Below are 22,100 nucleotides of genomic sequence, written 5' to 3'. Positions count from 1 at the left end.
TTAGAGAGAAATACTACATGTTGTGCAATTTACCTTTAAATGAAGACCAAAAGAAATCTTAAACACCATCTTACAGAGCAACATCTGCCTTTCTAGCTGTCCAGAATAGCAGTATTTCACTAATGCCTGTAAATGTAACCACAACCCCAAGAGTGACCTCTAGCTTTTAGGGAATAGGGTCCTCCCAATGTTATGTGTATTTGAGTCATTAACAGCTCCTGGTGATGGCGAGAACATTCCACAAAAGACGCACTGAATGATATATCTTGACAACACTGTAATTACAAAGTTGAAGGCACATCCTTGGCAGAAATGTGTTCAATTACATGCATATGGAAAAAAATAGACTAAAGAGAGCAAATGAGCTACAGAACAGTATGAGAGACTGGCATTGCACAACATTGTTCAATGTACGATCAGAGAGTAAACAAATCATGAACATTTGTCACCTACAATGACAAAACACAGTAAAATAAATATTAAGAAAAATAATCAATCTAATACAAGCTATTAAACTCCAAGTAATTAAAATGATTTCCCATGACAATTTAAAACCCTTTGATTGCAAGCTGTTTCATCACAAAATGTGTACAGAAAAAAGTTTGCACATGTATCCTACTTGAAACATTTCATCTAGTGCTACTTCAGCCATTCTGTACACGCGAACTGGAGACCTGTGTAAAATAAAATCATTTGTTCACAAAGCAGCATGTTTAACTTTCTAAGAGGTCGACACTAAATCACAACACACACATAGTTTGGGAGGTGAGGAAGACAGTCTTCTTTTCACAATTAGACAGCCACGCTCCCTTGGTCTGTTCTACAACACTAAATGCATTAGCTAGATTGTAGGCTTCTACATTCAAAAGGCATCTCCAGACATTTAAGACTAGAAGCACTCCATATTTCAGTCTAAATGAGTACTGGGTACCAAAGGGCACTTGTTATCCTCAGACTCTAAATGCATGGTCTGATGAATAAATGCAAGAAACAGAACAAACAATGAACTTCAAATATCAGAAACAAATATAAATCCATTTGAATTTTGAATATAAAAAATATATTTGTTCTTATAACTCTTGTCACAAGCTGTAAGCAATATTTTTGTTCCCCTCCACAACCCAATCTGAAGCCAACGGATCCTTGACTTGCAGAAGAGACATACGGGAGAGAACCAAAATGTGGCTGTAGATGTAAAGCAAAACTCATTCCTGAACAAAAAGTTTTCTGTTCCCACAGCAAAGCTATGATTCTGAAATTATGACAGTCACTCTTTCCCAGGGCAACAAACATGGCCGCCAACCCAGAGTGTGGCCATTGGCTCCAAAAGACAATTTCACAGACAAAGATAGCACTGGAAATACTAACTGGCTATGACCAAATCTCTTCAGGAAAGAGATTGCTTCCTTTGAAAAAAATTGATTTTGGAGTGTACAAGAAAAAATATTTTGTATTTGCCACCTTTGCTGCTTCTCCCTAGAAGCAATCTCTGGAAATGGCACAAAAAGCTACTGAAACTAGGTCAAGAAACCTTACAACTAAACCTGGATATATGGAAGATGGTATCAAGAGGAGGCTAGAATAAGAGTCGAGACACACAAGCTCATTCATCTTTCCCTAAAATGAGTTTGCCCCTCTAGGCCAACAGCACCTTCATTGAAAGTTTCAGCTCTGTCTGTCTCTTGATCATAAGATACAAATTAGAGTTCCTCTAAATCCAGAAAGATACCATTAAAGGACATACGAAAGGTCTTATTTTGTGTAGGGAAGGAGAGAAGGAGTGATAATGAATGAATGATGTTTCCCCTTCAGGCTGCTTTTAGATCCAATTCCACAAGGTTGCCTTAGCTATATAATCTTCCTCAAGCTGAGACATTTAAATAATTGGATCAAAAAACTGAGCACTTGTTTATGAATTCTTCTCATGTGTAGTCTCTACAAAAACAACACCCTGCAAATAACAAAGACACATATGTAGTTATACCACTGGAAACCTCCGACCCACTTCCTTATCCCCAGTCATGGAATGGGGGAAATTCTAAGCCCATATGGCAGAGGGAACAAGCGTTTAAATGTACCAACTACATTAAACTATTAAGTATAAGCATCTCAAACTAGAGGGAAACAGCATGTAGTTTGTTAATAAGTATAACTCTAGGTAAAGACTAACTTCTACATTTTAATTCATAGAAAAAAGATTTTTTAAAATAAAAGCAATTTTACATTATTGACATTCATTTAAAATAACTTGGAAAGGTTACCTAAACCACTAAAATATATTTGGTATATATATATATATATATATATATATGGTAGTGTTAATCTGTGGGAAAATTCAGTGAAGATAATGCTAAAACAGATGCTGGTAATAGCGATTTTACTGCGAGTGGCTTCTTGGAGCTGATCTCTGAGGTTCACTCCGTGAATCACATGTGTACAGGGCAGGGTTAAAAGTGAAGTCAGAACTGACTGATATCTTTGGAAAAACAGAAATTTGGGAGTGTGGTGAGACAAAGAAACTTTCAATGGCCTTTCAGTTCCTTTGCCCCAGAGGGCTAGGAAGCAAGAACAAGAGGGAACTAGTATAAAAAAAAAAAAAAAAAAAAAAAAAAAGGCTGTCAGTTCTGTTAACCCTTCCCCACTCGACCTGACCCAGCCAAGCCAGTGCAGCTCACTGGAGAATGAGAAATGTTCTGCCTCCCCAAAAGCTGGGTACTAACAGCTCAGAAGGTAAAGATTCCTGGAGGAAAATATGCAAATAAGGCACAGCTAGTATCATATGACGGGCTTCAACTGCTTCCCTTTCTCTCTCCTGCCCAATTGCCCAGGCCCTGTGCAGAGTCACAGTTCACGCCATGGCAGGGAGGCAGGTTATGCAACCAAGAAAGCAGCTCTCGGCCATCACCCCTTCAGTGCCCATCTCCTGAAAGATGTATTCTTCCTAAGCTATTTGTTGGGGTTTTTTGGGAAGGGGGGGGCTCATCAAATCCCCAAACCATCTGACCAGTCAGTTAACAAAAATAATTTAGAGGCTTATGCAAGTCTCTATTGCTGCTCTACCTTCTCAGGTTTAAAAAAAAAATACTGAAGATCATTGAAACCAGACACAAATAGCTTCAAAGTTGATATGTTGAAAAAGATATTTTTCTCACAAGGCAAACACCAATTCCCCTCCCCCCCACAAATGTCTCAGAACACAACACCAACCCCAAATCCTCGCAACATGATTTTTGACAACACTAAGATTACTTCCTAAACCTCAGCTCCATCAGTGCACGGTGAGGTCTGGCCAGCGGCAGTAGCTGGGCTTTTTCACAAAGAGGTGTCATCGTCATCCCGGAAATCTCCAACCAGGAGTGAGTGCTTGTCTGGCTCGCTCAGAACAATGCTGTTCAGGGAACGCTTATCTGAGAGCAGGGAGTTAATGGATGCTCTGCTGTAATTGACTATCTGGTCCAGCAAACCTAGTTTGGGAGAGTCTCTGGAGGTATCATCAAGGCCGATGTGAACGCTAACTTCTGAAGGACTCTTCCGGCCTACCTGGTAGTGAGGCCGCAGGTCACGCTTCTCATAAATAGGTTTCTTATAACTAGAAACACAGAAAAGCACAATTTAGTTTAAAATACTGGAATAAATGAATATGTATGGGAGAAATGTTGCAGCTGAGCTACATACAGACTTACATAGTAATAAAAAGTGTGTACTGTACATAATCATAGATATCTTCAGATGGTTCATTTTTCACCTTAGAAGAACAGTTCAGAACTTGTTTCTCTATGCTTCTATTAAAATGGCAGGGATAGGAAGGGCAAAGCTGTTACCACACACTGCAGTTCACTGACACATTCCACCTGATGAGTACCTGGGGCCAAATATCTGTTACACCTGGGCAGATGTGGTTAGAAGATTCAGTAGCTGCAACTCTCCAGAGAGGATACAGCCAGGCAGTCCTCTCCAGGTGCCTGCTTTATCAAACTATATTGTTCTCACCTCACTTTGCACCAGGCATTTCCGTTCTGAATCCTCAGCATCTGGGACCCCCAATTTGCCCCTTTCAGACTGCCAAGGGAGTCCCTCTACTCAATTGATGTGGAGCTAAAAGGCCACAGCTTTTTTTTTTTTTCCAAATTCCTTATTTTGGGCCAAGTGAGCATGATAGATAGATGTTGTAAACAAGACAAAAAAGAAATTGAGATGCACTTTCCCAGGAAGGAAAGTCTCTTGGGAGTCACTGCAAGGGAGGTAGCCCAGAAATATTCAGGTTTGAAAGCTGATCATGTGAAGCTTGTCACGATGACAACGGAAAATTCTACTTCCTGAGAAGGAAATGGTTGCCCTCTGCCTCAGTGCTAGTGGTTGTTATATACTAGCTGCCTGTGGGGATAGTTATAGGCTCCCTTCTAATACTAACAAAAGTTCGGACTCTTACAGTCTCAATTTCAAAACCTATCAAGACAGCCTAGTGATTCTGGGTTTAGGGCAGAGGTTCACAAACTTGTTAATAACTGTTTTTCAATGTAACTTATTTCCTTTGTAATCTTGTGTATTGTATTATATTAATTTGAAAATATTACTCTGAGAAGAGGCCCATAGGCTTCACCAGACTTCCAGAAGGGTCTATGACACACAAAATGGTTTAGGGAGAACATGTCTGGCCATGCTGCCTTACTTACAGTTTAAGCAACAATGAAGAAAGCACCACTGAAACTGATGAGGCAGCCATGGCAGCTGATCCCATCCAGGGCTGCAAAACCAAACCAATGGGCATAAAGACACCTGGAAAACAAACAGGGCCTTGGGTCAGGGCACTGGGTCTACAGCCAAAACAAACCAAAGGGCATAAAGACACCTGGAAAACAAACAGGGCCTTGGGTCAGGGCACTGGGTCTACGGTATTGCTTGGAGCTGCCAAGATGTCTCCAACAAGCATAGTGACTTGCCTCTCTCTCCACAGAGTATTCCCTTGCTGGCTGTCCCTCAGCATTCTGTATGGGACTACATTATTCTCAGCTTGTCCTAGTTGCCTCTCCTATATTTGTCTTGCTTCCCCAAGAGAATAAGCTCCTTGAGACCAAGCCTTCTACTTTTTTCTGCATCCCCCACAGAGCCTAGTACAATGCTCTACATATAGTAGGTAGTACAGTAAATAGTTGTTGATGGAAACAGTACATTTTAAAGGAAACACTATAGAGGACAACTTAACGATTTCCAAAATGTTCAACCAAATGAGTTAAATTCTCCTAAACTGTAGCACCAAGGAAGGGGAGAAATGATACAAGCAATCACCTCCCAATACCTGATAATTATTAGGATTTAGGGTCATATCCTGGTCTCACACTGGGGAGAGGGGGGATATTCTCTGGCATTCCATCATTAATTTGGGACTCCTTTCTGTTGATTGTGGCCATTTTGACTGGGACTAGCAGAACTCCTTGGGCTAACATTCCAAGTGTTCTAGCAGCCCCCACCTTGGGATGTTGTCAACCTCACATCTTGTTATTACAAGTGTGCTTAGCTAAACTAATCTGTCACAAATGTGCTAGTTTTGACATCCATGACTGTCCTCATGCCATTCCCCTCTCTCCAGTCCAAGCCCCTCAATCAATTACCAAGTATTTATTGAGTGTCTCCCTTGTGCTCAACACTTGGGGTGGGGGAGGGAGGTGGTATAAGAGAAATGCGAAGGCAGTCTCTGATCTCAGGAAACATTTATTAAACGCCTACTATGTACCACACACTATGCCAGGCTCTCAAAGAGCTTACAATCAAGCAAGGAGACAAGAGAAACAAATTCTTCATCTCTCTCAAGCCCTGAAGCAAAACTCACCTTCTAACCAGGAAGCTCTTCTCTTCCCTAATTAATCCCATTTAGCTTAGAGCAGTCATTTATTCTACATCCCCTAAGTATTTCTGGTTTTAGTACTTGTTGGATAAACTGGTCTGTAATTGATTTCTTGTACTTGTTTATTTCCATATTGTATTTCTGAATAGAGACTGTGAGGCCACAGACAATGTATATGATCTACCTACCTCCCTAATAAAGGACCCTGCACACAGTGGGCATTCAAATTTTTGTTAATAAGTTCTATATCACTACCCTGGGGCTTACTTCTTCTTGTGTCTTGTAGCTAGCTGGTTGCCCTTTTGAAGCAATTTGCCTAAAGGAAAGGAGACCCAAATGCTCTTCATTTCTAAAATGGCAAAGCAGCTGAGTGATTTGCTGGAAATTATTGGTTTTATTGAATAACCTTCTAACACACCAGAAAGTCACACCCAATAACCATATCCTGAAAACTATTCTAGAAATCCAAACTCCATCCCTTGCAGAAAATTGGAATGACTTCTGAGGAAGAAAAACAATAGTTGTTAAGTGTTTCATACCAGCAGCTATAGGGATTCCAAGCAGATTATAAATCAGAGCAAAGACAAAATTTATTCGAATTCTTTTGACGGTCTTCCTTGATAAGTCGATACTTGCTACCACATCCAGAAGATCATTCTGAAAATAGAAGCATTTGGAACATAAAGATGAGAATCTAGCTTCACTTATAACTGCAGAGTTTGGTTTCCATACATATGGAAAATGATGACTTCCTCATGATAGGGTCATTCATTACAAATCTGACAGCCAGCTTTGGAAATACAAACTGGTTTTCAGAAAGTTTTCCTGAGGCTGTGGAAATTTCCTTAGATCTGTACCTCATTATATAGGCCAAATTCCATTACAACAAGCTTCAGATAATTTTTTTTTGGAATAGTGGAATTTTATTAGAAGTAAACCTTTGCAATTTGTAGGATATGAAGATGAAACAAGATGTTAAATCATTTCCCCAAAAAAATGGGCAAAAGGAGGTTAAAGACAGAAAGAAAGATTTCATTTCACCAAAATATTAGTGGCAAGTTTTTTGTGGCAGCAAAAAAACAAACAAACCCAGAAATAAAGTGGGTACTTATCAAATGGGGACTGTACTATATGAGTGTAATGAAATATTTTGCTAGAAGAAACAATGAATATGAGGCACTCAGAGCAACATGGTAAGACATGAATGCACTGGTACAGATCAAAGTAAGCAGAATCAGGAGAATAACATACACAATGACTGCAATAACAGACAAAAAAAGAACACTAAAAGAGAGTTGGACTCTGATGAATTGTAGTCAACAATCTTGGTCTTGCAACATACAACTTCCTCTTCTCAGCAGAAAGCTGGGAGACTACACATAGGGAATGTGGTATACATTGTCAGGTAGTCAGCTGATAAACATTTATTAAGAACCTACTATGTGCCAGACACTGTGCTAGGTACTGGGGATACAAAAAAGGCAAAGGATGGTCCCCGCTCTCAAGAGCTCCCAGTCTAAAGGGAGAGACACCATGCAAGCAAGTACTGTCAAAATATACATACAAATATGATAAATTGGAGATAATCGATAGAGAGAAGGGACTAGCATTAAGAGGGATTGGTAAAGAGTTCTCCCAGCAGGTGGGATTTTAGTTGGGACTGGAAGGAAACCGGGAGGCAGAGATGGGGAGGGGGAGTGTTTCAGGAATGAGAGACAGCCACTGAAAACCCCAGAGCTGGGAGATTGAACAGTGAGAAGGCAAGTTTGATTGGATTGCAGTATACGGAAGAGAGTAAGGTTTAAGAATGCTGGAAAGGTAGAAGGAGGCCAGGTTGTGAGGAGCTTTGAATGCCGAACAGAGAATTTTATACTTGATACTGGAGGTGACACAGAGCTACTGCAGCTTATTGAATATGAACGTGACGTGGTCAGATCTACACTTGAGGAAGATTAATTTAATAACGAAATAGAGGACACTGTCACATCTGGTTGTTGGGTCTACCAATTTTGCTTAAATGTTTTTCTTTGTTCCAAAAGAGGGTTCAATAGGGTGGGGAAACAACTGTGGTATGAAAACAAAAGGCATCAACAAAATTTTTTTAAAATGTATTTAAAGGAGAGCTGGGCAAGTGACAAGAAATCTTCCTTGTCCATCACATTTCCCCTACGTATCTATCACCCAATATTCTCTACTGAAGTTCATGTGGACAATAAACAGGAACAAATGTTGGACTGTGGGTGTGTCATAAACCCAAACATAAAAGCTTCCTGGACTCTTGAGATGTATGGAGGAAGGAGAAAGGTGCTTTATCTCCTACTTCATTTACCTTTTTCATTTAAATCAGAGAAAGGTTGAATAACTAGCAAGCACCTCCCAAAGCCCTGACCCTGAATTGTCAGCATTTCAGTGCTGGGCAGCACAAAAGTATGACAATGACATAACAACAACATCTGACATTCATAAAGCGCTTTAAGGTCTGCAAAGCGCTTTACATATGCTATCTCATTTAAGAAAATCGCTGGGAGGTAGGCGCTATTTTTATCCCTATTTTAAAGGTGAGGAAACTGAGAGGTTCTGTGATTGCCTTAGGGTTGCATAACTAACTCAGTGTCTGTGATGAGATCCAAATGCAGGCCCTCTTGACCCCAAGCCCAGCACAGGATCCACTACATGAGCTGTTTCAACAGGGAAGTAGGCGGATTTCTCAACATCGTTGGTGAGATTGCTACCGATTCGATGAGTTAAGTTTCCAAAAAGGTCCAGCCACATGACTTACCCTTATTAAAACCACATCTGCAGCTTCAATGGCTACATCTGTGCCAGTGCCAATAGCAATTCCAACATTAGCCATTGCCAGGGCTGGGGAGTCATTGATCCCATCGCCCACCATGGCTACAGGCTTCCCCTCCTCTTGCAGCTGCTTCACCTTAGCAACTTTGTGAGAAGGAAGGACTTCAGCAAAAACTTTTTTAATGCCCACCTAGGGAAAGAAAAAAAAAACCAATTCAATTCAAGAAATGCTTCTTTAATTCAATCAACATGATGTTACGCACTTTAGGAGGTAGCAAAAAGTCGGAAGACAAGAAGCTTACGGAAACTAGTTCCAGATTTAAGACTAACTCAAAATAGAGAAGACAAAATAAGTGGTTCAGACAATGCCCTCCGAGGTTTAGAAAAAGGAGAGATTTGTGTGAGCTAGAGTGTTTATGGGGAGTTTCACAGAGGAAGAGGGGCTTGAGAAAGGCACAGAAGGGGGAAGGGAGAAGAATTTGAAGAGGTGAAAAACAAAAAAAGAGAAGCTATTCCTGAGTATAGGAAAAGAGCCCCAGAAAAGCCCTGGAGGTAGAAAGGATTGCAGTACATTATGGAAAACACTTAGGATAAGAGGGTCTTATTTCATCATCACAAAATCTTTGGGAGGTAGGCAATATTTTTATACTCATTTTTGTTCTTAGTCATTTTTTAGTCAAGTCCGACTCTCCATAACCCCATACAGGGTTTTCTTGGCAAAGATACTGAAGTGGTTTGTCATTTCCTTCTCCAGCTCTTTTCACTAATGAGAAACTGAGGCAAACAGGGTTAAATGACTTGCCCAAGGTCACACAGCTAGTAAGTGTCTGAGGCCAAATCTGAACTCAGGAAGGTGCATCTTCCTGATTCCAGGCCCTGCACTCTATCTACTGTGCTGCCCAGCTACCCTATTTTATTTTATTATTTTTAAAGAAAATTTATTAATATTTTCTTTTTTTTTCCAATTTAACATTTTTTAAAGTTTGAGTTCCAAATTCTCTCTCTCCTTCTCCTCCCCCCTCATTGAGAAGGCAAGCAATTTGATAAAGGTAATCATGCAAAACAAATTTCCACATTAGTCATGTAAAAGAAAACAGACAAAAAAAAAAACAAGAAAAATAAAGAAAGTTAAAAAAGCATGCTTTGATCTGCATTCAGACTCCATCAGTTCTTTCTCCAGAGGTAGACAGCATTTTTCATCATAAGTTCTTCAGAATTGTCTTGGATCATTTGTATTGCTAAAAACAGCTGAGTCATTTACAGTTGATCGTTGTACAATGTTGCTGTTACTGTGTACACTGTTCTTCTGGTTCTGTTCACTTCACTCTACATCAGTTCATGTAAGTCTTTCCAGGTTTTTCTGAAAGCCCACTGATTTTCATTCCTTACAGCACAATAGTCTTCCATCACAATCATATACTAAAACTTGTTCAGCCATTCTCCAGTTGATGGGCATCCCCTCGATTTCTAATTCTTTGCTAACACAAAAAGACCTACTAGAACTATTTTTGTATTTATATGTCCTTTTCTATTTTCTTTTTTTTTTTTAAATCTCTTTGGGATAGAGACCTAGTAGTGGTATTGCTGGGTCAAAGGGTATACATGGTTTTATAGCCCTTTGAGAATAGTTCCAAATTGCTCTCCAGAATGGTTGGATCAGTTCACAACTTCACCAACAGTACATTAGTGGCTCAATTTTCCTCACATTCTCTCCAGCATTTATCATTTTCCTTTTCTGTCATGAGCCAATTTGATAGGTGTTTTAATGTACACTGCTCTAGTCAATAATGATTTAGAGCATTTTTTCATGTGACTATAGATAGCTTTGATTTCTTTTTTTTTTTTTTTTGGGTGAGGCAGTTGGGGTTAAGTGACTTGCCCAGAGTCACACAGCTAGTGAGTGTTATTTGTCTGAGGCCGAATTCGAACTCAGGTCCTCCTGACTCCAGGGCCAGTGCTCTATCCACTTTGTCACCTAGCTGCCCCTCTTTGATTGTTTCTTGATGTCTCATGGAGTCATTAGCCTTGACTTGACCAATTTTAATTTTTGAGGAATTATTTTCCTCAGTGACCTTTTGTACCACCTTTTCCATTTGGTCAATTCTACTTTTTAAGGAGTTCTTTTCTTTAGTGAATTTTTGTACATTTTCTTTTCCATTTGGCCAATTCTGCTTTAAGGAGTTTTTCTCTTTGGTAGATTTTTGTGCCTCTTTTACCATTTGGTCTTTTTGGTTTTTTAAGGTGTTATTTTCTTCAGTATTTTTTTTTGTGCCTACTTTACCAATCTGTTGACTCTTTCTTCATGATTTTCTTGCATCATTATCATTTCTTTTCTCCATTTTTCCTCTACCTCTTATTTGATTTTTAAAATCCTGTTTGAGCTCTTCTATGAATTCTTGGAGGGGGGGGAGCTGAGACCAATTCAGTTTTCTTTGAGGTTTTACATGTAGCTGTTTTGACTTTGTCTTTTTCTGAGTTTGTGTTTTGACTTTCTCTGTCACTATAGTAACTTTCTATGGTCATTTTCTTTTTTCGTTGTTGTTTGCTCATTTTTCAAGTCTATCTCTTGACTTAACTTTATATGTTAAAGTTGGGCTCTGCTTCTAGGGTGGAGAAGGCACTGTCCCAAGCTTCAGGTTTTTTGTGCTACTGTTTTCAGAGCTAGTTCTAGAGGTCAGTAAGCTCTCAGTTCTTCCAAGATGGCATGATCTTAGCAGAGGTGAGGTTAATGTTATTTTACCCTGCTGCTCTGGTCTATGAGTGAACACAAGCACTCTTTTCCACCCTGGTACTATGACCAGGGTACCCACTCCCCTGCAGCTGCATGCTCTAGTGTGCTAGTGTTCTTCCTCACCCTGAGACTGTCACCTAGAATCACATATGAGTAATGCAACAGACTCCTGTACCCAATACCAGCAAAGGGTCCCCTGGAGTCTCCTGACCAGTTGTCCAACTTCCTTACCATCTGTGGGCTGAGAGCTCTGGAAGCTGCTGCTGCTGATTCAGTTGCCCCCAAGGCCTGCTTCTAGCTTGCCTTGGTGAAGCCTGCACTGGACTGTACTTCATTCTCACCCCAGTGAGACAGACCTTTCCTGCTGACCTTCTAAATTGTCTTGGGCTGGAAGATTGTTTCACTCCATCCTTTTGTTGGTCCTGCTGCCCCAGAATTCATTTTGACATGTTATTTTAAAGTTATTTGGAGGGGAATCTGGGAATTCTCAGGGGAGTCCCTGACTTTACTCTGCTGTCTTACTCCACCCCCTTAGCTGCTCCATTTTAAAAATAAGGAAACTGAGGCTCAGAGAGGTTCCGTAACTTCCTCTCATTTCTCTAAGGACTTCAAGGTTTACAAAGCACTGAGCCGACAAAACCCTATATAATTAGTCCTATTTTGAAAAGGCCCCAATCAGTTAAGTGACTTGCCCTCAGCCATCCAAGTAAGTGTCAGAGCCAGGACCCCGGGTCTCCTGATTCCAAGTCCTCTAGTGCTCTATCAGTAATACAATACTTCTGTGGCTACTCATCTGGAAGATGATTATTTGGAAGACTTTGACAAAATGGCCAGTGAGTTTGGACTTAGTCTTGTAGAGAATGATGCGTCACAGAAGGCTTTCTGAGTGACAATCAAGGTACTGTTTTAAGAAGATTAATCTGGCAATGATATACAGGAAGAATTAGAGGCTGGAAATCAAAGAAGCTATTAGAGTAAACTGGGCATGAGGCACTGAGAGCCTGGATTAAGGTGGCAACAGTGGGAATAAAAAGGAAGGGGCAGAAGGGAAGTAAGAATTGATAGGGTTTGGTCACTGAGGGGTAGGTATTATGTGTATCACAAACATCCTGTGCTATAGAACTTAGCAGAAAGCTTTTTTCCTCTCATACCAAACACTTAAACCTCCAAGAACTGCCATCAAGGTCTAAACCAATGTTGTTCTAAGAGTTGTTCCCCAACTGCTTTAGGTACTACCCTATTCTGCAGATCTCTCTCTCTTCAGCTAGGGAGAATGCTAGAAGCAGCTAATGCTGCTTGGTAGCTGTGGGATTAATAGCAAGTAGAGAGTGAAAAAGAGGGAGATACAGCTGAAGATCCACCTTCCCCTTCCCCTTCCCTTCCCTTAACCTAAGTCACCTGAAACTCACCTGGGAGGCAATAGACCTGGCAGTTTTACTGTTGTCTCCAGTCATCAAAACGACTTCTAAGCCCATAGATTTCAGTGTGTGGACAGCCAGCTCTGCTTCAGGCTTCACTGTGTCAGCGATGGCTATCAGCCCACACAACACACCTAATACAGTGGCCACGGACAAAATATACTTGACTGAGAGCATAACCAACACAAAGCAACATTCTGACTACTGTCTACAAACCCAAAGAAAGCAATGAATTCTAACCAACTGATGCCCCTCTTGATTAGGGAGGGCATAACGAGTCAAATGACTCTGAGCCTCATACTCAAGTCTATAATGCAAAGCTAACAACAAAAGTCCATTTTTCTTTATGAAAATGTTGCCAAGAATGAAGGCAGGGGTTAGTGAAGAGGGCAGGAAAAAGGGAATGAGGAAGGAGACAGGGATGGACAATAAAAGAGCCTCTCCTTTCCTTCAAACAGGCATTTGCTAATAGCCCTAAACATATCAGTTAATTTAAAGATCCACATAAAGGACATTTCACATTAGGAGCAGATTACTGCAACTGTGCAGATTAATTGCTTAGGGGTCCATTTTAAATTAGAAGATGAAGTGGTATAATGCAGTTTCATCCCAGACATAACATGATTATAATAAAATATTGCCTTCCATTTCACTCTGAATGGACAGGATAAATCTAAATATGGGGATATTTAATTTCTGTTCCATTAGACATTACCACACAAAGAGGTACAGAATGGTCCAGTCAAAAGCAAATGCAAGAGAATTCAATTATGTGAAATGTATTACCTTTAATCAGAACAACTGAATTATCACTAAATTGAAGCATCTTATTTCTTTGCATTCAAATGTCAGCTGGTACACAGTTACTGCTGAACACTTGTCTGAGGAAGAATTCAGAAGTTCTTAAGAATATATAGAGAGCAACATAATTAACTACTAAACTATTCCTAGTATTTCTGCATCTGAACACCAAGTTTTAGAGCAAAGCTGCAGAAAATTTTTACCATCAATGGCCACCAGCACAGCTGTCCGACCTTTCCTCTCATGCTCAATCATCGCACTATCCACGTCGTTCTTAATGACAAGACCATTTCTGTTCATCCATTCACGGTTCCCAATGAGAACTGTGTACTTTTGAGGATTTGAAGCAGCTGAAGGAAGAAAGCAAATTATTTTTATCTAATTTTGTGTTATTATTGCTTGGTGTTCTGCCTCCTTTTTTTTTTTTTGCTTTAAGAAAAAGCAAATATGGAATAAAAAATGGATATATTTTGGGATCATAAGTATTATAAATATAATTCATAAGTAAACACATTTAATATGTATGCAAATGAGTCAGAGTACTTAAGAGAATTATTGGTGTGTCTATGCAATATATCAAATAATTCAGGTCCAGCGTATGGCTAAGACATACTTAGAATTAATTATGTGGCAGTGTATTGGTAATTTGGGAGAAATAAGCTACGTTTAAATTGATCTGTGTTTCTAATCTTAAAATTTCAAGGTTGCAAAGTCTGCTACCTGCTCTCAAATGGTACTAAAAAAAATGACAAGTAACTTACTGGGCATCTGGGCGTCAATAATCAAGGAAGAATGACCTGGTTGTCCATCATTTGCATCAAGTTCCATCAAGGATGCATTTTTAAGATTATTTTCCTCGACTTGCCAGTCACTTTTATGAAGCAGGGCTTCAACGTTGGTTACTTTACAGCTAATGCCACAGCCTGGGACAACTTGGAAATCTGTGCAGGTACCCAAGGTTTCAGTGTTCAGCTCCTAACCAAAATAAAACAAAAACCAGAAGGATGTTGTTTTCTCTTCTAAATGTCACAAGGTCCTCATTTAGTCAGAGCCAATGTAAATACTACAGTTTAACCTGTATTTAATTATGAATTATCAGACACATACTGCAAAATATTGAGCTCCTGATGGGACATAAAGTTTTGTTTAAGAATGCAGGAACTAAGAGTTAAGTCTCTCATCCAAGGTCATATGAGTCGTCAATGGAAAAGATGAGAGCAGACCTCAGAATTTTTTCTTCTCAATGTCATTCCCTAATTACTACACAAAGAATGCATGTTGATTAGATCATTTCCTACTTGCTCAAGTAGAGCACCACAAGTTAAATCCTTAATTATTTCAGGTTCCTTTTTCAGTGAAGGTCAGAGGGGAAGCAACAACAAGGCCTTCATTTATTTATGTCTCCTGCTAAGTTCCTTAAGAGTAGGGATTTTTTCATTTTTTGTCTTTGTGTTCCCAGTATCTAGAACACAGTGCCTGGCACACAACAGGTGCTTAATAAGTGTTTCCTTTTTTTTAAATAAATTATTTATTTTTAGTTTTTAACATTCACTTCCATAAGATTTTGAGTTTTAAATTTTTTCCCCTGCCTTCGCCTCCCCCACTCCCCAAGATGGCATGCAATCTGATACAGGCTTTACATATACATTCATATTAAAACAATTTTCACATTAATCATGTTGTAAAGAAGAATTAGAACCAATGATAAGAACCACAAAAAAGAAGAAACAAAACAAAACAAAAAAAAAAAAAGAGAGAGCAAATAGTATGCTTCGATCTGCATTCAGACTCCATAGTTCTTTCTCTGGATGTGGACAGTATTTTCCATCATGAGTCTTTTGGAGTTGTCTTAGATCCTTGTATTGCTGAGAAGAGCTAAGTCTATCAATATTAGTCATCACACAATGTGGCTGTTACTGTGTACAATGTTCTCCTGGTTCTGCTCACTTCACTCTGCATCAGTTCATTCAAGTCTTTCCAGGTTTTTCTGAAATCTGCCTGCTCATCATTTCTTATAGTACAATAATATTTCATTACATTCATATACCACAACTTGTTCAGCCATTCTCCAACTAATGGGCATTCCCTCAATTTCAAATTCTTGACCACCACAAAAAGAGCTACTTGAAATATTTTTGTACATGTAGGTCCTTTTCCCATTTTTTTTTTTGCAAAGCAATAGGGGTCAAGTGACTTGCCCAGGGTCACACAGCCAGTGAGTATTATGTGTCTGAGGCCGGATTTGAACTCAGGTCCTCCTGACTCTATCCACTGAGCCACCTAGCTGCTCCTCCTTTTCCCATTTTTATGATCTCTTTGGGATACAGACCTAGAAGTGGTATTGCTGGATCAAAGGGTATGCACAGTTTTATAGCCCTTTGGGCATAGTTCCAAATTGCTCTCCGGAATGGGTTCACTATTCCATCAGCAATGCATTAGTGTTCCAATTTTCCCACATCTTCTCCAACACTTATCATTTTCCTGTTCTGTCATGTTAGCCAATCTGATAGGTGTGATGTGGTACCTCAAAGTTGTTTTGATTTGTATTTCTCTAATCAATAGTGATTTAGAGCATTTTTTCATATGACTATAGATAGCTTTAATTTCTTCATCTGAAAACTGCCTGTTCATATAATAAATGTTTCTTGATTGATTAAAAAAACAAATAAAAAAAATCTGGGAGAGTACTCTTTTTAATATGGTGCTGTGGCCATGAATGACCAAAAGATTTCTTTCTTTCATTCATTCAGTCAGATATTTCAATGCCTACTATAAGCAAGGTGTGACAGTTGGTGCTGGGGGAGATACAAAGGAAGAGACCCTGCCCTCAGGGAGCTTACAGGCTGTTAACATTTTTCACTGTTGGAGGGGAAGAGGTGGGAGGTGAGAGGGAACGAGTCAACCTTACTCTCATCGGATTTGGCTTAAGGAGGGAATAACGTACACACTCAATTGGGCATGGAAATCTGTCTTACCCTACAGGAAAATAGGAGGAAAGAGGATAAGAGAGGGGGGGATGATAGAAGGGAAGGCAGATTGGGGGACAGGGTAATCAGAAGTAAACACTTTTGAGGAAGGACAGGGACAAAGGAGAGAACAGAATAAATGGGAGGTGGGATAGGATAGAGGGAAATATAGTAAGTCTTTTACAACATGACTATTATGGAAGTGTTTTGCATAACTACACATGTATAACCTATATAGAGCTGCTTGCCTTCTCAATGAAGGTGGGTGGGGAGGGAGGAAGAAAAAGAATTTGGAACCCAAAGTTTTGAAAACATGTTAAAAAAATTGTTTTCACATGCAACTGGGAAATAAGATATATAGGAATTGGGGTATAGCAATCTATCCTGCCCTACAGGAAAACAGAAGGAGAAGGGAATAAGAGAAGGGGGTGGAGTGATAGAAGAGAAGGCAGATTGGGGAAAGGGGTATTAGAATGCATGCAGTCCTGGGGTGGGGGAGCGGAGAGATGAGGAGAAAATTTAGAACTCAAAATCTTGTGGAAGTGAATGTTGAAAACTAAAAACAAATAAATTATTTGATAATAATAATAATAATAATAAAAAACAATCTTCACTGTTCCCAGACTCTCAGTATCTCCCCCTGTCTTTACTGCATATTTTAGGTATAAAGAATCTGGCTGGTCACAGTTGAAGGATAAGAAGAAATAAAATGAAGAGAAAAAAAGGCAAGAAATGTGCACACCAAGAACGTAAGTAATCCTTAAGCATGACTAGCTAGGCCATCTGTTTCTGTCGGTTCATGCAAATGATACACAGTCAGAAGCAAATGCTCCTAAGGTCATCTTACTTCACAAAGTCGATATATAAGGATCACTATGGTAGAAAACAAGGAAAATTTCGTACCTGTTTGCAGTATTTGGTCACAGCTGCTCCCAGTGGGTGCTCACTGTTACTTTCAGCAGTTCCCACAATAGCCAGGATCTTATCACGTGGTATTTTGCTACTTTCCACTAAAACCTTCAGCTGGTTCACTACTGGGGTTCCATGGGTTATGGTTCCAGTCTTATCAAAGACCACTACCTTTACCTGCAAAAGTCATATGCATCATGACATTTCATGATTCTCCTTACCATCATCAATTTTGCAATGTTAAGGAGGGGAGTTCCACTTTTGGCAAAAACACTGCCTTCTTATGTATTTTTTTTTAAATGGCTTCCCTTCAATTAATTTTGGGAGGATGGGAAGGTAGGGAGATTTGGGGAAGAGAAAGAGAGTCAGAGCTGTAGTGAATCATCTCTACTCCTCCCCAACCCCACTGTCCACGCTAGACTGTATATGTGTGCTAAACAACTAGAGCAGGGGAGTTCTTAACTTAGCTCCTACAGACCCCAAGGGGGCAGAGTTCAGGGATTCTGTGAACTTGGATGAGGAAAAAAGGGACATTATTAGTTCAATATAATTGATTTCCTTTTTAACTCTGCACATTTGACTTTATGTATTTAAAAACATGGTTCTCAGAAGGGGCCCAGAAGGGGCCTTTCTCAAGATAGCCCAAGGGTCCAGGTCATAACAAAGGTGAAGAAGCCCCACTCTAGACCTTGTTGTGAAGGGCAGACTGGCACTGAGTAAACAGAACCTCTAAACAGAGGTGGAGAATCAGAACCTGGCTTCACAGGCAGCCAGGGAGCTCCATGGAACCTCAGATTAGAAGTTAGAAAAGAAATTGTGCTCAGGTAACCCAGAGTGGGGAGCTCAGTCTAGAGTAGGAACAGAAGCAAACTGAAACCAGAAAGAAGGTGCCCCAATACTGAAGAGGCTGACTGCATGTGGCTTGACCATTGTTCCAACTTTGTCCTAAGCAGGGCTCGATCTCCCCCATGTGCTTAGAGCTGCCTACCTGTATAGGGTTTATGTGTGTATACAAGTAGAGTTTATTTCCTCAGAATAAACACTGGCAAGAATGTAGTTTTTTCTGTAATCAAAAACACAGGTCTGAGATTGTGTGACAGACAGCTTACTCTAAGGAGAGGAACTACAGGAGATAATGGGAGCCCTTCACATTTAGAAAGCACTTCAATGTTATCTGAGCATTATTCCCAAAAGAGCCCCATGAGGCAGGTAGAGCCAATGTTATGGTCCTCATCTTCTCGTATGAGGAAATGGAGGTTCACAGAAGTGACAAGCCCAGGAAAGAAGCTCAGGCCAAGCCCCAGCATGGCAGGGAGCCCTCTGTGCAGATGCTAAGACCATACTCTGGCCCACGCAGTTCTGCATGAACCAGCTGGATGTACCTGCTTCTGCTTACCTTGTGGGCCATTTCAAGGGGCTCTCCACCTTTGATCAAGATGCCATTCTGAGCTCCTACCCCAGTGCCCACCATAACAGCAGTGGGAGTGGCTAAGCCCAAAGAACAGGGGCAGGCTATACACAGCACAGTGATAGAGGCTTGGAAAGCAAATCGGATTATCACTTCAGTCCGGGAGATGCTCTTGTTGTAGCCCTGCAAAGAAAGAAGATATTTTCATTATTGCATCGTAGAGTGCTGAATAGGACAATGGGAAGGAAGGATACTTAGACATTCGAATTCCACCTGGAAACTTGGCTTTTCATTACAAGAGAAAATCTAGAAAGAAATAAGTTTTCCTTTTTTGATTATAAATAAATAAATCAAAGTCAACTATTAAATTGGCCATGCTCCTATGTGTAGAATTTCATTCTTGCTACAGCTAAAAATGGAAAATTCCACACTAAGGGCCAAAGAGAACTTAATTAAATTCAATTTCATCTACAACAGAGAGGAACAATATTTTTGAGACTGCCACTAGAATCTATAAAAATGAATTATTATTTATAAGACAACACGTCATAGTCAAATGAACAATGGATTTGTAGTAAAAGGAGAGACAGTGGTGTCACAGAAAGACAGAGTGGTAGATTTGGAGTCAGAGGACCTGGGTTCAAAATCTCATTCTGCCACTTAAGCAACAGTGAGACCCTTCTGGGGTCTCAACTGAGGGCAGAAAACATGTGTTTGCCTTTATTTGTATTCCAGCACTTAATAAGTATTTGTTGACTGACTCACAAGGTCAGACTAAATTACCTTTAATATCCCTTCCAGCTCCAAATCTATAATTCTAGCAATATTCCTACAGATCTAGTAATGGCAGATGAGTTTCTCCATTAGTTAGGGAAATGGCAGCATTTAGTGATTTCAAAGATGTAGATAAACAAATGCCCTTTGGGGAAAATCCTGCAAAGACACTCGCCCTCCTTGAAATGCAACAGAAATTTCCTGGTAAGAAACAGCTTTCAAAATATGCCCCAGAAATTTTCCAGTTAAGCATGTACTTGACCAGCCTGAACCATTTAAAGAAATCTTTCTTCTTTTTAGATTTCACAAAAGACTAGTAACATAAGACAAATATAGAGCTCTTTCAATTTAGTCCGTTCAGTAACCTAGGGATCTGGCAGTGATGCACCAAGGCCAATTCCCTCTGAAGAGACGTAATAAAGTAACACTCTTGTTCATTTATAGCAATAGGGCTTTCAATAAACATTTGCTGACATTGACTTACTCTTAAGTCAGAAGCTACAGAATCACAGAATTTGAGAGATGAAAGGGACCCCAGAAACCATCTAATCAAAACTTCATTTTACAAAGGAGGAAACTCTGGCACCTAAAGGGAAAGGGATTTTTCAAGGTCACTTTATGTTAGTAGAGCCAGACCTCGAATTCAAGTCTTCTGGTTCACAGGCTACATACGCCCTTTCTTCTATACAACATTTAGAAGACTGTCATAGAATTAGATACAGAAGGCAAGAAAGAAGAGGCCTTAAGATATCATCTAGGAGCGTGTCAAAAAAGAAAAAAACACTAGAAAGGAAATAAAGATAAAATGTTCAAAAGGAAATCAATTATACAAATTTTTAAAAGTACAATATAGGTTTTGGGGAAGTTAGAAATAAAAAAAGAATTCCCAGACTAAGATGCCAAAGGAACATCACACACCTACATGAATGCCCAACATGGCCTCCCTAGCCTTAAACTCTTCTCATATACACCCGAGATTTTCACAAAATATCAGTTTCTGATAAAGCAATGTCCAAGTTAATTACTTACAAAAAGACAGACAGGAAATGTTAAACTTCCTCCCAATTAAAAAATAAGAAATAAAGTTCTTACAAACCACTTACAGGAAAATAGGTTTCCACGACTTCAAAATTAATAAATCCAATCACGATCCAGACCAAGAGGGTAACAACAGAGACAATAACAATGAAAGGAACAAAATAGCCACTAAGTTTGTCTGCAAACTGCTGGATGGGAGCCTGGAATTGCAAAAAATGAAAAAAAGGTTTGATTCTGTCTTTTCTTCTCTTTTTTCTTTTTCTTTTTTACTTTGAAGACAATACATGATTGGCACTGTGGAGAGACATATCATTTCTCGGCCCCCAAACTAACACTGAAACAAATCAGCAACAACCACATGGTCTGGCCCTGCCTCCTTAGGGCCCATCATGATGCTCTGCCCAGAGGAGACATTCAATAACCACTCACTGCTTTGACTTCCTGCCCAGAACACCACACCTACCGAGGTACTGAAAGGCCACTACTTGGACTAGACCAGTCCATACCACATCTCCTAAGAATCTCTCAGCCCAGCCCAGTCACCTTGGATGTCTGCGCTTCCTCCACAAGCTTGACAATTTGAGAGAGGGTTGTATCTGCTCCAACATGGGTTGCTCTGATGAGTAGTGACCCATTCTGGTTAATGGAGCCAGCAATCACTGAGCTGCCTGGTTTCTTGGTGACAGGCATGGCTTCCCCTGGATAAGGAGGTAAGAACAGTTGTGAGGGAGCACGCAGAAACAGCGGCCTGACAATTCTTACTTAGACTTCATTTCTGCAGCCAGGATTTGTGGTGTCACTGGTGTAGAAAACTCCCAGGGAAGAAACTCTTTCTGCCAATTCAGGTGTACAACTATTAATACAACTTAGTCTGAGACAACTGCCTGGGGCACTAAGAGGTTAAATGACCTGCTCAGGGTCACACAGCCAGCAGGTGTTGGAGACTTGAACCCAGGGCTTCCTTATTCTGATGCCAGTTATCTAGCTAACTTGGCACAGTTTCCAATAGTCAATAAACTTTTATCAGATACCTACTATGTGCCAAGCATTGTGCTAAGCACTGGAAATACTAATATAAAAAAAGAACAACAGTTCTTATCCTCAAGGAGCAGGTGGTAGAGATGGGGCAGGCCCAGGAAGGTACTTGTGGAAAACTCAGAGAAGTCCCAAAGTAGTACAGCCAGGTGAGAATGAGAAGATGTTCTGAGAGGGCTTCCTCTTTTAATGGAGGTTTGGGAGTTCATGGCTCCACCCCCCAATCAGAGGGACAGAGAGTGGTGATGGTAAATGTTTACTGACTACTGACAGTTTCCCTTGTATATTACTGTTTGAAAATTGCAGCCAATTCCTGGAGACCTTCCAACTCCACTGTAATCAAGAAAGAAATACAAGGATCCTCAGAACAGAAGGTAGAAAGGAG

General features: G+C 40.1%; 1 protein-coding gene across 3 annotated transcripts in view; it reads right to left on the bottom strand.

Annotated features, from left to right (window-relative positions):
- Window positions 1-257: 257 nt before the first annotated feature.
- Window positions 258-22,100, bottom strand: part of ATP7A (ATPase copper transporting alpha) — a 118,722-nt gene continuing 96,879 nt past the window's right edge. For 2 of the 3 annotated variants that reach the window (XM_027839579.1, XM_027839587.1), the window contains exons 13-23: window positions 21,224-21,378; window positions 20,746-20,880; window positions 18,857-19,051; window positions 17,455-17,637; window positions 14,347-14,560; window positions 13,789-13,935; window positions 12,776-12,918; window positions 8,622-8,825; window positions 6,382-6,499; window positions 4,674-4,776; window positions 258-3,589 (exon numbers count right to left, since the gene is read on the bottom strand). In XM_027839579.1, coding sequence (XP_027695380.1) covers window positions 3,313-3,589; window positions 4,674-4,776; window positions 6,382-6,499; window positions 8,622-8,825; window positions 12,776-12,918; window positions 13,789-13,935; window positions 14,347-14,560; window positions 17,455-17,637; window positions 18,857-19,051; window positions 20,746-20,880; window positions 21,224-21,378 — 1,874 coding nt within the window. In that variant the 3' untranslated portion in view covers window positions 258-3,312. The other variant, XM_027839593.1, reaches the window with a different exon arrangement.

This window comes from Vombatus ursinus, unplaced genomic scaffold (genome assembly GCF_900497805.2).
Source record: "Vombatus ursinus unplaced genomic scaffold, bare-nosed wombat genome assembly UNPS02004691.1, whole genome shotgun sequence".
Classification (NCBI taxonomy): Eukaryota; Metazoa; Chordata; class Mammalia; order Diprotodontia; family Vombatidae; genus Vombatus; species Vombatus ursinus.
The sequence above is the reverse complement of the archived record's forward strand: the minus strand, read 5'-3'. Positions and strand labels throughout refer to the sequence as shown.